At 41.4% G+C, this 17,623-nt stretch overlaps 1 protein-coding gene across 2 annotated transcripts in view; it reads left to right on the forward strand.

The window, feature by feature from the left end:
- Positions 1 to 17,623, forward strand: part of DKK2 (dickkopf WNT signaling pathway inhibitor 2) — a 67,874-nt gene that overhangs the window by 11,301 nt on the left and 38,950 nt on the right. The window contains exons 5-8 of one of the 2 annotated variants that reach the window (XM_068941964.1): positions 2,279 to 2,437; positions 2,560 to 2,676; positions 7,888 to 8,079; positions 11,189 to 11,397. In XM_068941964.1, coding sequence (XP_068798065.1) covers positions 8,034 to 8,079; positions 11,189 to 11,397 — 255 coding nt within the window. In that variant the 5' untranslated portion in view covers positions 2,279 to 2,437; positions 2,560 to 2,676; positions 7,888 to 8,033. Of the gene's footprint in view, positions 1 to 2,278; positions 2,438 to 2,559; positions 2,677 to 7,887; positions 8,080 to 11,005; positions 11,398 to 17,623 lie in introns of those variants that run through there. The other variant, XM_009689378.2, reaches the window with a different exon arrangement.

Here is a 17,623-nt window from a genome sequence, read left to right on the forward strand (position 1 = left end):
CTGGTATTTGTTATGGAGAAAAATAGAACTGCCTTTTGTGGATAAAAGCAGGAGAGGCAAAGGACCAGTCCTATTTCTCTTGTAACTCCATTGATGTCAACAGAATTAAACCAGGAATTTGTCTGGCAGGAGTCTTCTGCCGAGGCTCTACTTGAGCTTCAGGTGTGAAGTTCTCTTAGTAAGATCCAGAATAGTTAGGCTGAGTAAGGCTAGCAAAAGGGTCCAGTTAACTCTTTCAGCTGGAGAAATCTGGGACAGAGAAGACCCTGGAGCACAGCGCAAGGAAGGGCCAAGCTTTGGGAAGGAAGCTTTGGCTGAGGTTTGTATAGCGTTTGTCTTTTAGTTACCAAGCACCAGAAAGGGACTGAATAACCAAGCTCCAGAATGAGAGTAAATTTAGATGCTGCCTGTGATATTTGTATTTTGAGCAGCAAAGCAGGCTCCTTTCTCTTCATCTCACGTGACCATGTGCCAAAGAGAATAGGCTCCCCTTCTTTCCTTCTGGTCATTTTTGTGTTTTCCTTATGCTGAGAGAAAAATGGAAAAACTACTGCTACAACTAGGAAGTGGAAAGTAAAAATACATGCACAAGAGAGAAACTAGAGCATGTTCTTCTTACCTATAACTATTGAGCTTCACGGTTGCTCTCCTTCATCTATATAAATTAGCCAGGAACGGAGCCTGAAGAATTCACTGAAGGGCTATCCTAATTTTGCCTTCTGAAAGAATTTTTTTTTAAAGCCTCAGAATTCTGGATTTTGCTGCTACTTTGTTTGTTTACAGAGTGGCTTTGAAATGATACGGATTGAACCTCTTTTTCTATCCACTTCCAACAACAGCCTGAGCGTACAGGTTGGGTAGCTTTGGAAGTAGCCTGGGGTTCTGTGTTGCCACTGTGGATGAGCGGGATATTTACTTGCGCTTCTCACGCTTTTATAAAAGTTGCATTTAGAATGTTATTTCTCTTCAGTTACTTCCAAGATAATGTCCTCTGCAAAGTTACGAACGGATCTTTGTAGGTGATCAGAAAGCAGTCATCAACATGGCGTTTCAATGGAAAAACGCTGTTTCATTTAAGACAAATGAGGGAGGAAAATATTCCCAGATTTGAAATCCATTTACAATCCATCTTTTTATTTAAAGATGAATTCTTACTTATACATTTACTTGATTTATATATTGTCAATTATAGCAAGCATCGCAGGACAGAAGGACTTAAGTTGATCAGAAGTGACCTTTAAAACAGTATTTCATTAAAGAACCAGATATATTGCTCCTTATTTTGGGCAGTTATTTCTAAAGTTTTTTGGGGGGAAAAACAACCCCGCTTGAGCTCATAAGTGATCAATAACAACTTATTTTAGCAAACAGTTATATTAACCTGTGAATAGGACAGATTTTGAGTCTATTTAATGAACTGATCATTTAGCCTAAATTCTTATGTCACTGATAATGAATTTCTCACTGTCTCATATTAGCTCTTGATGCCACAGCAATATATGCTAAAAACTGTGAGGGCGGGTTATGTTCTAGAAGACTCTTTGTAGTTTACATTTTAGTCATTTTCTTAAAGATGGGAAATAAATGTGGGCAATCAGAGAGAGACAAGAAAGCAAAAAAACCCCACACAATTTCCCGTTTTTGCTAAACAGACGCACTACTCTTTCCCTAAAATTAAGATTTCTGCAGCCTAAAGCACTCTGTAGGTGCAACATCCTAGCTCCAGAAACATTTGTTTAAGACATGTTTGCAAACCAAAGGAAATGATTGACAATATTTTTGCGTTTACTGTTTTCAGCTTTTACGTGATTCATGTAGGGTAGTCAGATGTGACTTGCGTTATCAGCAAATGTGAAAGGGACACAATAAATACAATAAGCTTTTTCAGTACTTATTGTAGCGAAGGTTGCATAACGATTTCCTTTCTAACTCTCTTTTTGGCCTTATGATTTTTTGTTGCTTTCATTCTTGGGAAGGGAATTTTCCTTAAGGTTATTTTTCCTTGGAAAGTTTGAATAACTTGGCTCAAATATTGCCAAAAATACTGTACAGAAAATGGGTGTATGTAGACTTGCTAATTGTAAGTATTTTTATTGTTTTAACAACTCTTTGACATATGCAGCTGGTGGAGGAAAGCAGAAATTTCAGCTGTTTCCATATCAAGTCAGTTGGCTTTGTATGCTACTGTGAATTCATGTTTTGGTTTGTGTGTTATGATCTTTTGAAAGTCATGTGCTGTGCATGCACAGCGTAGCTTGCATACATCTTCCTTGCGCAGCTTTGGAGGTGTGTGGAGGAATTCCCTGGCTTGGAAGACCACGGTGTGGTCAGCAACAGGCTGGCAGACAGACATGCGGCAGGAGGAAGCGCCACACGGCTATTGCTGCTCCCCTTGCTGGGTGCTGCTGGCTCGCTCACGTCTCTTCCTATTGTGGAGGTGAGAGAGTTTAACTGGTCATGTCCCAAGCCCGAGGTCCACCCCTTCCCTGAGTTTTGCTGAAATCTTTCCATTTGGGTTTTCTTTCTCTCTGGTTGATGCTAAAACAAACACTGTTTCAGGAACATGCTCAGACTCCATGTGGAGAGATATTACATGTGGAGAGGAAGCCTGAAGAGGCAACTGAGGCAGAATTAGCAGGGACTTCTGAAGCTGACGTGCACCTGTCACGCTTTCAGGTATCGTCTGCCTCCACCTTCCCCCAGGCTCTGTGCTGGGGCAGAGTCCCAGGGTAGGAAGCATTTGATGGCAATGCTGGAGAGAGAGGCTCTCCTCCTCCTGTCCCTGTCCTACACCCAGCGACTACTCGCTCCTGCCCCCGTGCTGCTGTGCAAAGCCTTCTCAGCGGGGAAGAACGAACTGGGTTTTGGGTTGGGTTGTGAACTGAAGAAGAAGGTAGTAAAAGAAGGGAAGAAGTGACCCCCAGTCTGGTTCAGAATGTGGCCCCACAAAGACCTGGTGGGTGGAGGGGTGGAAGTTGCTCCTTAAACATTACTTTTTTTCAGAAAATGTCATATTCTTGAGCTGTTGCCTTAGGAAAACTAGGGATTGCTTGATGGTCATGATTGCATTTTTTTAATAAGAAATTAAATAAAGCACAGAGTAGGCCCTGGGGCAGTGCTAAGGGAGATGTGGCCATATCCAAGTTGTGTGAGTTGCTGTAAGGGGTGATGGAAATTCAGTGCAGCTGGTGAACTGAAAAAATAATAACAAAAATCAATACACCTCTATGTTATAGAATATCTTTCATACAACAAGTGTCCCAAAATGCTTTATATAGGATTAAAAACAGATTTAATTTGAAGAGCAGGTAATTTTGTTTATTTAAGGGAAATAAAAACATAGGACTGACTTTAGACTGAACTAAAGCCGGTATAAATCAAGAACAGTTCAATTGAAGTCAAGTGGCTTACAATATAAATGCTGTAAAATGCACAGGTTTATAATCTGGCCCATAATATTTTTCATTTATAGCTTATCACTTTGGCCCTTTGGAGGAGGTCAGGAGAAGAATCTCCCCATTTTTACTGTACTTCCTATTTGTCCTTAAGTTGATTATAATAATTTCTTGTATTCCTTTATTGGAATGTGGAACTTTGATTTTTTTATCTTAATTTATTCTAGCTGATGGCTTTCACAAATGTTCTCTCTTTTTAAATGTTTCAGAGGCAAAAGGAAAAAGGAATGAGAGTAAAAAAAAGAAGAAAAAAGAAAGTTACTCTTTCAAAGTTTACTCTTTGCCTTCCCTCTCCCTTCTAGCCTCTCTCCCAAAGAAAAATGAAAGAATGGCTATAATGAATCTATTTGAACTCCCTGACAAAAAAATAAGGGAGGGGGAATTTTATACAAAAAAAAGAAAAAAAAAAAGAGAAAGTAGAAACACAATTAAAATATTGATACTTCTCAATGAAAAATATCAAGGCTCTTTTTTTGGCCTTTTTTGTTTTTTTCAAAACTAAGTATTGATATTGGGAAAATTCTACAGAAAGTTTTATTTTTTTAAGGCCACTCAAGTTTTTCATTAAAAATTTGTAAGCAAATTTAATTAAAAGAAAGTGTTTCTGAAACAGAAATATGTAGGTGGAACTTTTAAACCTTCAACATAAAATCAGGTGTGAATACCTGATTTAGAAATAAGTGCAAGCTTTGCTCTGTCGAGTTTCTCCTGTTTACAGGTGCAAGTAAGACAGAAAGGAGAAGCCACTTTTCCTGTAAAAAGCAAGCTGATTTAGCCCCAAAGAGATATAAATGCATATGTTTGTATTAAAATAGATTTTAATCAATAAATGAGGATCTAGTAGTTGTGGCTCAGTGATGCAGTTGTCAATACGATGCATGTTGGTGGTCTTGCCTAGCAGGGTTGTGGCCGGTGCAGCCTCTTTCTGCATACTGGGCTTCTTTCTTAGAAACTTGGGTTTGTTTCTATTTGATGGACTTGATGGAACTGACTGTTCATTGAAGAGCTAAAGGGGATTCATAGCAGCCCTGTTAGCCCTACAACTTCCAAACTATTTCTGGAGAGAGGAGCAAACCTGTCCTAGCTCATCTGGGACAGGACAGGATTCAAGCCTCGCTCCCAAGCTAGCTCTGACAGGGAGTGATTGATCATAAATGAAAGCTAGATTTGGGGCTGCCTTGAAACCTGCAGGAGGAATTAGCAGTTTAAGCGTGGCAACCTCCAAACAACCTGCCTCCAAGGTCAGGGTGACTGTGTCTCCCTAGAGTGTGCTGCCTTGTCACCTCCTGGCACCCCGTGGGCTCCCCGGGAAGGGCTGGAAACAATGATTCTTTGCTGGCTGCAGATCACAGGAAAAGATTCGTGATTACGTATGCCGCGGTCAGGAACAGGTTCCATCTCAGTCATATGCTACTTGATGAGAGATTTCCAGTGATCATCCCCTGGGTTTCATGGCATTTGCTGCTGACTGTGGTTTTCAAGGAAATGCTTCTTCTGTTATTCTGTACAGTTAGCTGCAAAACGTGGTTTTGGGCAAAAGACTGTATTGCTCAAAATTGTTAGTGTAACCACAAACAAAATACGTGAGCCTTAGTTCTTCCAAATTGGGGGCACAAACTCGGTGGCTACTTTTCAACCTTTCTCTCTCTCTCTGCCTGATCCTCAGTAGTATCAATATTTACTCCATATAAAATATTGAGTAGATCTTTTAAAAGTGCACGCTATGCACTTGATGCCTATGGGGTTTGGTAGCTGGTTCCTTTGCTAGGTCCTGTTTGGCACTTACCTTTTTAAGAAATTCTTCACGTCTCTGAAAATCCAGGTTGTAGTGGCATAGTTATGAATCTGAAAAATGAGGATGCCTCTTGGTATTTTTGCCTCAGTACCATTTTGTTTAAGTAGGATTTGTGAAATAAATTTGTCTTTAAAGCATGTGGGAACTGTTACAAGGAGTAGCATAGAAAATCCATGACCAAATTTGAGCAGTTTGGAGTATACAGGGGATAGGCTGAATGCTGGTTAAAAGCGGAAAAAAACAAAACACCAGATAGCTTGTTTCTCAGCAGTATTGTCTATCCTCTACACCAGAATTTTTGCAACAGCACAAGATCTTGTAGTTACCTTCATGCTCTGCTTAAAAAAAAAAAAAAAAAGAAAGAGCTTCCCCCTCCCTCCCCCCAATGCCAAAGCATGCCTTCAGTGTCCTCTCCAGCCACTTCCGACCTCACCTTTAGTCTGGAGCAGAGTGCTATCTCGCAGCCGTTACGTTGCAGTCAGGTAGGTTATTTCTGCCAGGGGGAACTGGTCCATCAGGGACAGCAAAGCCAAACCTGCTTCCAGTTGCTCAGAGATGCTGCAAAGTATCTGCAGTCCACAGAAGTGAGTTATGAAAGAGGTCTTGCCCTTTTGGATGGACACCAAGCTCCATTCTCAGCAAGTTTTAGATTAATATCTTGCAACTTAGTTGAATCCAGCTGACTGATTAACTTCGTCCTTAGCTGAATCTAGACTGATTAAAAGAATGAGTTTGAGCATCTGTCCTTAAATATCTGAAAATCTGTAAGCACTACCCCTAGTTTTCTTCAGATTTATAGAGGCAATGAATTTATGGGGACTTTGCTGTTTACATCAAGGAACTTTAGAACTTGGCTCACTGTTTACATTTATTAATTTAAATAATTTTATTTAGTTTTTTTTTTTTTAATTTAAACACAGTTGTCTTGCAGCCCCAGTCCTGTTAGGTAGTATGTGCCTTCCCTTTAACACCACACACATCCATTTAATTCAAGTAGAGCTGGACGATACTTGCATGAGATCATCATATTGTAATTTTTGTTATTGTCATGGATTCTCTCTATGTATCTCATCTGTTTATTTTGTTCTCTTTATAACCCTCCTTATTGAAATTGTTTGGTGGAGAATACTGCATCACTGTCTCATATTTCTGTTGCTTCCTGTGTAAAAGAAACACAAAGCGTTCGTTTTTGTGTGTGGTTTTTCCCTTTTTTCCCTTTCCCTTTTTTCCCTTTTTTCCCTTTTTTCCCTTTTTTCTATTTTTTTTTTTCCCCTTTTTTTTTTTTTCCCTTTTTTCCCTTTTTTCCCTTTTTTCCCTTTTTTCCCTTTTTTCCCTTTTTTCCCATTTTCCCTTTTTTCCCTTTTTTCCTTTTTTCCCTTTTTTCCCTTTTTTCCCTTTTTTCCCTTTTTTCCCTTTTTTCCTTTTTTTTCCCTTTTTTCCCTTTTTTCCCTTTTTTCCCTTTTTTCCCTTTTTTCCCTTTTTTCCCTTTTTTCCCTTTTTTCCCTTTTTTCCCTTTTTTCCCTTTTTTCCCTTTTTTCCCTTTTTTCCCTTTTTTCCCTTTTTTCCCTTTTTTCCCTTTTTTCCCTTTTTTCCCTTTTTTCCCTTTTTTCCCTTTTTTCCCTTTTTTCCCTTTTTTCCCTTTTTTCCCTTTTTTCCCTTTTTTCCCTTTTTTCCCTTTTTTCCCTTTTTTCCCTTTTTTCCCTTTTTTCCCTTTTTTCCCTTTTTTCCCTTTTTTCCCTTTTTTCCCTTTTTTCCCTTTTTTCCCTTTTTTCCCTTTTTTCCCTTTTTTCCCTTTTTTCCCTTTTTTCCCTTTTTTCCCTTTTTTCCCTTTTTTCCCTTTTTTCCCTTTTTTCCCTTTTTTCCCTTTTTTCCCTTTTTTCCCTTTTTTCCCTTTTTTCCCTTTTTTCCCTTTTTTCCCTTTTTTCCCTTTTTTCCCTTTTTTCCCTTTTTTCCCTTTTTTCCCTTTTTTCCCTTTTTTCCCTTTTTTCCCTTTTTTCCCTCTTTCCCTTTTTTCCCTCTTTCCCTTTTTTTCCTCTTTCCCTTTTTTTCCTCTTTCCCTTTTTTTCCTCTTTCCCTTTTTTTCCTCTTTCCCTTTTTTTCCTCTTTCCCTTTTTTTCCTCTTTCACCTTCTTTTCTTTTCTTTGAGATTATCTATAGTAGCTCGATACTAACTTAATACATGGTCTTATACTCCTCAGTGAAGCAGAAGACAGGTGAGTAGAGGCATTTCTTGAGTGCACACAAGAGGATAACATCCAAAAAAGTTATGATTTGGGAGGCTTGCTAGTGCTGTCACCAAAGTTAACAAACAAGTCAGTCAATAGATTCAGAGCCCAGCTGGACACTGACCATAGTGCTCTGACTTGTATAAAGCATTTTGGAGATAGGGACTGTTGTAAGTGTGAATTAACACAGCCTCCTGTATGTTTTGATCAATAGTCCAGACCCACCCACAGTTCAAACATAGCTCTTAGCAGAGAGAAAATGGCATTTTGCTTGTCCAGTTTTGTGATAAGCTATCAAAATTTGCCACTTTATATTTTCAAAAACGTGATTACAGCTAAGACTACATTGATTGTGGTTTGCCTGGAGGATATCAGGAAGAGATGTGAATTATAACCTAAGTGTTCTCTGCAGTGTCTTTATCCCCAGGAAGGAAACGGAGTATGGCTGCGTCAGTCTCTAATAGGAGGAAGAGGAAATACAGGATTGTTTGCTATAAATGAGGGAGCTGTTATTGGTTTGTGTTTCCCCGTCTCAGCTTGTTCATACTTGAGCAGTGGATGGGCGTCAGTGCTTCTGCATTTGGGCATGAGGCTGCCTGTGCAGGTACTGGAGTTGATTGCATGTTTGTAGCTGATTTTAGAGATTTTGTGTATGTGTGTGTGTGCGTGTGTGTTTTATGATGTTTATATGGATCTCTGCCAGATTTCTAAGAAATAATCTGTCGAGCTTTTTCCTGTGGCCCTGATAGATGTTTGCATTATCTTTTGGGTTTGGGAAGAGTGAAATGCTAGGTGGGGCTGGGTGTGTGAGCAAATCAGAAACGACCAAAAAAACCCTGACTTTTATCACTTTCTTGTGAAATTACAAGTCACTTTCTGTTGTTTTAGAAACATTTCCTTACAGATGTCTTCAGAAATTATCAGAGATGAAGACAGAACAGTAATTCTAATTTACCCAAGGCTACATAAAAGATGGAGAAAGCAAATGCTGTGAAGAAAGCAAACGGTAGTATTTTATTTGCGTTTGTTTTCATTTCTTACTCCCTGCAAAGCTGAGTAAGGGGAAAAGTGAAATTTTAATTCTGCACCTAATTTTCTGAACTCAGGTGCAAATAAAATTGTTTTCAACTTTAAAAGCGTGAAATGTAAGCTCACCTGAAGCTTGAGTCAGAGCAAATGCCATGCTAGAACATTTTAAAATCCAGACTTGAAGTCTGATTTGTCTTTTTAGTTGCTACTTAAAAAATGAATAAATAAATAAAAATCTCCTAAGAAACAAGACCATTAGATAAGAAAGATGCTAAGAAAATTCTCCCCTGTGAGATGGGTTAAGTCCCTACAAACAGACCTCAGTTTTGAGCTCTGGAAAAAGATTAAATTAATCTACTCTTTAGAAGATGCTCTTTTTCGTTTAATGTGAACACTGAAATAGGACATGCTGCCAGCAGGCACGTGATAGACGATATTTTGAAAATCTGCCCATGGCAGTGTGGCGCATGGCGTGTCCCTGCAGAGAGCTCCCACCCCTCCAGAGGGCTGCTAGCTTCTGCTCACAGAGAGCAGGAGTGCTGGGGGCCACAGACACCCCAAAGGGGTGCCCCACACCTCCCCTGGTGTTTCTGCCTTAGCAACTTCCTCTCACACAAGTGCTAATTGAAAAGTAAGAAGGGAACTGAAATTTCGTTTATGCCTTTTTTTTTTTTTAAACTCCTCTGTGCCACTTACAGAGGTAGAATAAGTGGAAAGGATTGAGAGCTTACAGGAGGAGCAGCCCATCGGGAGAGAGAAAAAGCGTGAAATTTCTCGTTACTCTTCCCAGGTATGTTATTGTTCATATATGAATATATGAGATAGCAAGAGAGCTGCTCCTCTCACTGTTTTTTGTTTTCTCCACCCCTTCTTATGCTTACCCAGGGGAAAGAGAAGGGCTTGTAGCCACTCTGCTATGGTATATAGTTGCCCCAGGGTGATCTCTTGTGCACTAAGTCTTTTGCAGGTACGAGGAAAAAGCTAAGAGACAGGTTTACCCAAATCCTGCTAATTTTGCACCACCGTCCATTTCTCAAAACAGACTGGTTTTGGTGCTGTGCTGGGAGATGTGCGTGCCTTAGAATTTATGGGCGTATCTGGTAGCACCTGGATATATCACTGCAGCAGGATGTATTCTCATGCCAAAGAAATTGAGAAGATAAATGCAAAATAAAAGTTGTTAGTGGCACTGTGGCTTTGAGATGTGCCACATTTAGGAAGAGTGAAGTGCACTGTTAGTGGCTAGACATATTTAGGCAATGGAGTTTACAGGCTTGGGCATAAGATGCGGCAGGAGTAGCATGGCAGCTCCGTGCTTTTGCAGTGTTGCAGGGCTGACATAGTTTGTACTTCTGAGCATTTCAGGGAGCTGGTGCACTTTGGTACATGCTCTACTCAGGCTGAGGAGTCTGTGCAGAAAGCCTGGTGGGACCTGTCCCCTTCTGGCAAGATGTAACTGTCACCTCCAGGCTGGACAGCAGAGCAGCTGTGCGGGCCGAGGTGTGCTGCGCCTCGCAGCCCAGCGTGCTCCCACGCGTGTCCAGGGCTGTGCAGGGAGTGCACCGGCGGCACCCGGCCACCACGCAGCCCGGGAGAGGGGCTCCGGTGCCTGCCTCCGGAGGGTGCCTTCCCGCTAACGCGGGAAGGGAGCGCAGCCCCCAGAGCGGTGGGAGCAACGTGGAGAGGATGGAGGAGGTGAGCGTTGTTCACAGCGTGTCACTCCTCCAAGCTGGGGGCGGAGGGAAGGGAGACCCACAGCGGCAGGCTATAAAATAAAGGGGGCAAAGAGAGACAGGAGCAGCAAGAGACCGCCAGAGCCCCCCATGTGCCTGCGGGAAGGGGTGTGAGCACGCGGGGCAGCGCAGGAAGCCTCTCTAGGGTCTGCCCGTTGCCCTGCAAGCTTGGCCAGGGTGGCCAGCCCCGGGACTTGCCCTGCCCTGCCCCTCCGCTGCTGGATGCCCGCAGCCCCTCGCCCAGCACCGACCGGACTGGAGGAGGAGGGGAGGGGGCACTGTCGCTCCCACTGGCTGCAGAGGCTGAGGCAAAAGAAAGGAAAAGGAGGAGGGGAATAAAAAGTAAAGAGAGAGAGAGAGAGGGGGAGAGAGAGAGAGAGAGTGAAAGAAAACTAAGCCCAGCTTTTGCCGGTGCTGCTTGGATTGGATCTGGTTTGAGTTTCCTCTCTGCTGGCTTGTGCAGCAAGAGAGGAGGAGTGGGGGGAAGTAACTAACTCACTCTTCCTCTGAAGCTTAAGCAAACGTGCTGGGTGACCGCGCTGGTGGGGAGCTGCCCTGGGTGCAGTTGCCTCATAGTTTATTGCTGTCAGTTACTAAAGAATTTCTGGACTTCTCAAGAACCTGGAGGAAAAAGCCATCACTTCACAGACCTGATAGTTGCTCAGTGCCTATAGACTTGATACGTCTTTATCCTAGGGGATTCTTTTCTTTTTTTTTTTCCCCCCCTTCTGTCTCTCAGAGCAGCAGTTCCTTGAGTGTGTGGCATTGAAACCCATTGCTTTATTAACAACTTTGGGAGATTTTTTTTTTAAATCCTTTTTTGGTCTTTTGTTTTCTTTGCCTAAAAAAAAAAAAGAAAGAACAACAACAAAAAAAAGATAATCCTTTTGGGGGGAGGGGAGATGATCGTGCTGATGTGGAATAAGTGCTCCTGCTGTCTCCTCTTACTAGCCGCGGTCCTGATCGTGGAGAGCTCCCAGCTAGACAGCTCCAGCTCCAAGGTGAACTCCATCAAGTCCACCCTGATGGGGGAGGCTCCAACTCAGGCAACCAACAGATCTGCAGGCATCCACCAGGGACTGACGCTTGCTAGCAGTAAGAAGGGCAAAATGCTAGAACAGATGGGAAAACCACCAAAGCACTATCACCAGCAAGGAGAGGTAGGACGTCAATTGCATGAGTGTCTGTCCATCTGTTGCTATATGCAATTAATTGCTAGTCCCCTTCTGTTCTTTTCAAATCTTTTCTTTATTAAATTAATTTACTTCATCAGGGTTACCTGGAACAATATCATGTTAAAATAGGAACTAAATGCTGGGCAAGTGGAAGTAAGAAGGTTTTAAACCTTCCGTTTTTCTCTGTAGGATTAATAACTGATAAAAGAAATAGTAATCTAAAAAAAAGTTATCTTTAGCATTTCTTGTTGGAATCCTTCAAAGGACTGCTGGAAATAAAGGAAAAAATTACTTGTTAACTCTTCAGGCACTATATCAACTGAATTTGAATAGGCAAGGAAAATCTGAGCCTGAACTGAAAACTGTGTTTCCAGTGCGAAAACAAATTCACTTTTAAAAACCACACCTAGAAAGCTGATCTTTGGTATCTTCCTCTGTGAAAAGGCATGCTGTCCCAGTGGTATAGTTTAGGGTATTTTTATCTGATTAAGATGATAGAAAATAAATTCCAGGTTTCTTGTCCAGGGTACACTCTTGTGGTTGTGGAAGTTTTGCTTGGTTATGTCCAGTTGAGATAAGCAGAGAAAACAGTCTTCAGTATGTGGGAAGAAAGTTGGAGTGGAAGTAAAAAAAATAAGATTATAGAAACCTTATGAAAAAAAGACCCTGACTTGCTTGTGAGTTATGTAGCCTTCTTTCCCTTTTACTCTACTTAAATTCTTGGGGGTCTGAAGAAAATGTTCATCATCTTTGTGGTAAACTATAAACCATTATTTGAAGCCATCCATCTTCTACTTCCCTACCAAGTCTCAACCTGGTGTGAATGCTGTGCATTATGGTGTTGAAAGAGGTATATTCTGATTTCTTCAGAAAATATAGATTTTATACTATTGGGCATTATTAGTACCTCCAAATACAGCTGCTTTTCATAAGCAACAGACAGTGTTGCAGCAAGGGAGCTGCAAACATTCAGCACTAAAATGGCAAAAAAATGCTGAATGCCTGAAGGCATTGCCTACGTTTTCCTTAAAGCAGCAGAAAAGCTGCAAATTCAAGCAACCCACTGAATTCACTAGTGTTTCACAGCAGCTTCCTAATAATTGGATATTATCACTTGGTTTTGTGCTCATGCATAATAATTATGGTGGTAGTTTTGGTTTTTGCATGTGAGAAATTTGGTTTTAAACTCCAAGCTTTCTTTCCCCAGCCACTTGAATTGTTTTATAATTCACCCAGAATTTGGTTGCCTCTCCTTACCTCTGAGCAAAGTTTAGTAACAGATGCTGTGGCAAAGTCTCATATTTCTAAAATGCTGTGCTCCTTCCTAGTACACATTGTAATAATTACTATGCTAAATCACCTTGAGGAAATACAGGAGCATGGTATGCTTTCTCATATATTTTCCTTAGGTTTTCTTTTTTTTTCTCTATGTTCACAGAAAGCCAGAATGTAGCGCCCGTTTTCCCACTGTGTGTTATCTCAGTCTCATGAGTTTCAGCGCAGGTCTTTGCGGGGTAACGCATTGTCCAGCCTCAGTCATGCTGTGTAATTTTTGTCCTTTAGGGAACTGTTGCCACCTTACCCTTTGTACAACATCCATATCGCTTCAATGTGTAAAGTACAATGTTGAGAATGATCAGTCGTCATTCAGCTAGTTCCTGGAAAGGAAGTTGTACTGCCCAGGAGATGCATTTGAAAGATTTGCCCCTTTCTTGCCAATCTGGACTATGTGCAATGGACTTCTCAGTTACTGGTATGAATTTACCAAGTTATACCTCAAGTCAAAGAAAACACTGCTAGTATTTGTACAGTAAAAGAGCTGTCGCAGGCTTTGAGCAGCCCCGTCTGTGGCATTTAGTACAATCCCACCTAGGGGAGCCTCTTTTTGCCCTCCTTCCTCCAGCAAACCGCCCCAGGAGAATTGGTGACTTTTGTGCCCGAGGAGCAAACCTCACCTCCTGTCAGTGGCTTTCAGGACTGATTTTGCCCTCCCTCACTGCGACTCCATCCCCACTTGTTGCTCAGTTTCACACCAATGTAGCCCAGGAAAATGCCTTGCGTTTGTAACCCAGGGTTGTAGATGTTACTTTTGGCTGTCCGCTTGAAGCAAGACAATTAACACAGAACTGCAGTAAAAAGAAGAAGAAAAAAAAAGTTACTCTGTTGATGATGCTTTATCTTTGGTGATAATTCTAGTTGAAGGGTTGGTAAGCTGCTCCATTTTTTTTACCGGGGGGGAGGGGGGGTCACACCTCATGTAGTTAAGACATGACATTTTAACCATTTTTTTTTTAAACTATGCTCTTATTAGATTAGTACTTGCGTGTTTAAGTCATGGGACTTTGTGTTGAAGTTTTGTATGTCATTTGTTAGAAGAATAGAGCTACATACGGTTTTCTTTCCAAAACATTTTTTTGTTTTAGTGTGATTTATAATGTGTGAAAAATGGGAATACCTTTTTTTTTGGTAATATTAAATACTAAGCTGAGTGACTTATTTGCAAATAGGAAACATTTTTATTAAGGACCGAGGATATACAGCTTAAAGGGAAATTAACAGAATTTTGCTATTGTGACAGCTCTAAGGAGCGCATTCAGTGCTCTGCTGATGTACGTAGTGGAAATCAGAGGACCCCTACCAAAACTGATGAAAGGGCCATTAGGCAGCAATTTATTTACTTATTTTGTTTGATAGACTGATGTGCTTTCAGAATGTTTCCTAAATACATTAATGTAACACTTTTAAGCTGTATGAATTACCAGGACTAGGAGCAACTTGGAAGTCTTTAATGAGCAATAAATCAACAGATGCAACAGTTCATGGCTTATCTGGAGTGTTGATATATTTCAGCTGGTAGTTACAGCGCTTCTGCCCAGAAACGAAAGAGCCTGTGCTCCTTTGTCAGTCAAAGTTCCAGTTCAAATTAATGAAAATATTCATATGAGCAAAGCAAGCTGATCTGGCTTGCTGGAGGGACAGCTAGGGTAAATGTGAATTTGAGTAAGAATTACATTTTTATGTCTTTCTGAGGAATATTATTTATTTTCTGTTCTTATTCCCTTTACTGCCTTGGATCAGCAGAGAATGAACAGCAGTGACGTGCTAAATCAGTGAGATTCTAGCTGTGCTTTCACGTTTGCTCCCGTTTTCCACTTTCCACAAACTGCTAATGTTTTGCTATTTTCACAAAGACTCACAAAGTGTCTACAGCATTTTCACGAGGGAAAAAATCTGTGGTTGTGTGGAGTCCAATGGATCTTTAAGGGGCTGATTCTGTAGTGTCTACTTACCCACATCATCTCACAAAAGGAAATAGCAGGATCAGGCTTAACAATCGTTTGTAGCCCAAGGCTTTCAGTGAAGTCATACATCTTCTGAGGATAAAACTGCTCAAAAATAGGACCATACAGTGCCTGTTAGACCACGGGTTAGTGCTATAGACTAGCTGCCATCACTTTCCCTTAAAATCTTGTTTTGGAGGAATGGCTTCAAGTAGCAGCTAGTACCTCAGTGCTCTAGCTTCTCTAGGATCTTGTTATGGGCTTATCAGCTCTCTAAATAAATAAAATACAGTGACTAGTGTCATGAGTGAAAAATGCCAGATGAGCAACAACGGTGAATTTTCTGTGTGTTGGATACTTGCTGGGACGAGCTTTCCTGTCTTCTCTCTCGCCTAAAGGGACTTGATGGGAAAGGAAAAATCCCACATACTGTAACTGCAATTGAAAGTTGTGGCCCTTCCACCGATTTCCGTTTGATGGTCAGCAGTGTCTCAGACTCACTTCACCATCTTTTTTGTTTTCTTCCCTCTGGATTTTAGTCCCCTTTCTCACCAAGATGTGTCCCTTTCCTCAGTGCCAGGGTTGCCCCTCCCTCCGTTGCCTTTAATGATCTGGTAGATTGAGACCTACCAAAATTTATTTCCAGCCGTTTCCCTTCTTTAATCCACGGGCTGTCTTCTCTTCTGCCTTTACCCGAATCCTGGCTAAAAGCCATTTTTTTTGACTCTCTTCCCCCAGTGAGTCCTGTTTCTTTCCTTTTGCCGCCGAGTAGCTGGTTGGATCTGTGCTTCCTACAGGGATCATCCCCCCCCCCCCCCCCCCCCCCGGCCCAGCGCCACGGGGAGGTAGTGACGATGAAAGGAAGAACTGGGATGGCCGGGAGAGAGGGCATCGGTGCGACTGCATGGCTGAATAAGAGATAATAAGCTAAGGAAAAGGAGAGAAGAGTGAAAAGCTGGGAAAAATTACAACACTGGAAAGGCATGACAGGCGGATATCAGCTAAGCCTTTCTGTTTCAAATGCATTTGGTTTACTTTTAAAAATGCATTTTTTAACTCTATCGCACCTTGAGCTGCAAGGCTGAAGCACATGGGAACCAAACCGAAAAAGCGTGAATCAAAACGGCTGAGTTGGCACAGGTCTGGTACCTATCTGGTACCTATCAGTGCGTGGACCTACGTGTGTGTTACTTGAACAGGATGTAGCTACCCACAAGGACTTGCTAGAAAATGCTTGAATGATACTTTGTAGCAAGTAAAACAGCATGCTCTGTAGTAATTGACTGCAGTGCCCTGAGAACGTTTCAATAAAATGTACCAAACACACCAAAAATGTAACCACAATATCTTGAATAGCTAGCAACCAAGGCAGTATAAAATATTTCTCTGCGGGATTAAAAATAATGTAATTGCAATACCTAGAAATTATATCCAGCAACAGCATTTAAAAATAAAAAATAAAGAGCCAGAATTGCTAAATCTGCAGAGGTCACCAGAGAATGTGTTCTTTGCTCTTGTTGTTTGCTGTTAGGAATGTGGGAGACATGCTGGTTTACTGGCAGCAGTCTTGCTAAATAGCTGAGTGGCCTGTCTCTTGCTTGCAAAAATGGGACGCAGAGCATTTACCTCCTTCCTGGGTCTTGCTTGGTGTCGCCTTTAATTGTTGTTATTATTTGACTTCTTAATGTAGAGCAAAAGCACCTCTAAAATGGCTTTACCATGATTATTTCCGATTAATGTTACAATAATGCCTAGAAAATTTCCAGGACTCTAATGTGCTACTGGATGTGCAAATGCTCAGGGAGAGTTGGTTTCTGCCTGAGAAGTCTATGGAAAACAGAAAGGATGGTGAAGCATGTCACTATTTTGCCCTCAGAAAAGGGGTCTGATTAACTCATTATGTTTGATTAACTGATGCTTTGCAAATGCAAAAATAACATAGATTTAATTTTGATTTTAATTATGTCAGATGTATCTTGCAAGCATTTCATGTCTCTGTTTGTCAGTTAAGCCTTGGTCCTTTTAGAGTTGCACTTAAAATGCCTCATCCTGAAAATGTAGCTCAGGAGGAATTTAATTCTGCAAAGGAGGAGCCCCATAAAGCTTTCTGGTTTTTTCCCCCTCCCCTTCCCTCCATTCTTCCTGCGTTCCTTTGCTCTTTGGGTTTTATGTATCTAAGCTTTTTTTAAACAATATATCCAAACAAGTTTTATATATACATAAAACTGATGATTTGGATAATACTTTAAAAGCAGAGACCTTCTCTTTCTGCCTGGATTTGCTGCAGAAGTCCCTGCTGAACTTGTGCTCCCCCCACGTGCGCGCAGTGGCGGTGACTGCCCGGGCGTCGCGGCAAGGCCCGGTGTGGCTGCCCCCGCTCGGCTGCTCCAGGCCCCCGGCTGGGACTGCCCAGACCTTCGTTGCAGAAGCTGCGCTGCAGCCATGAAACGCTCGTGACGTGAGGATGCATAGGTGTGCATGACGCTACGGGGAAAGCAGAACAGCAACCGACTTTCTACTTTTGCTCCATCAGTAAAGCACCATGTGCTTTACTGTTTAGATTTTTTTTTTCTTTTAAGACCTTAGGATAGTTCTTTGAAAATCTTCATTTTTCAGTGCTATGTTCTAGTACCTTTAGGTTGAGACCAGCTTCTAAGAGCTTCACATCCATGGATGTGAAAGGCCCGCATAAAAGCCAAGAAGCTCAAAAGGTTTTGTTTGCTTGCTTTTATATGAATTGTGGCTGCAAAAGTCTTTATTTTCGTTGGAGAACATGAATATTCATGTCTTCATTGCACATCCTATGCTTGATCAAAAAAGATCATGTGTGCCCCCCAACTATCACTTTCCTTCGATATAACTTTCCCTGTTTTGACTGAAGTGCAGGCCTATTTTCATGTAAAATTTCATAAAAACAAAGCAATTTTCAA

The sequence above is a fragment of the Struthio camelus genome, chromosome 4, assembly GCF_040807025.1.
Source record: "Struthio camelus isolate bStrCam1 chromosome 4, bStrCam1.hap1, whole genome shotgun sequence".
Classification (NCBI taxonomy): domain Eukaryota; kingdom Metazoa; phylum Chordata; class Aves; order Struthioniformes; family Struthionidae; genus Struthio; species Struthio camelus.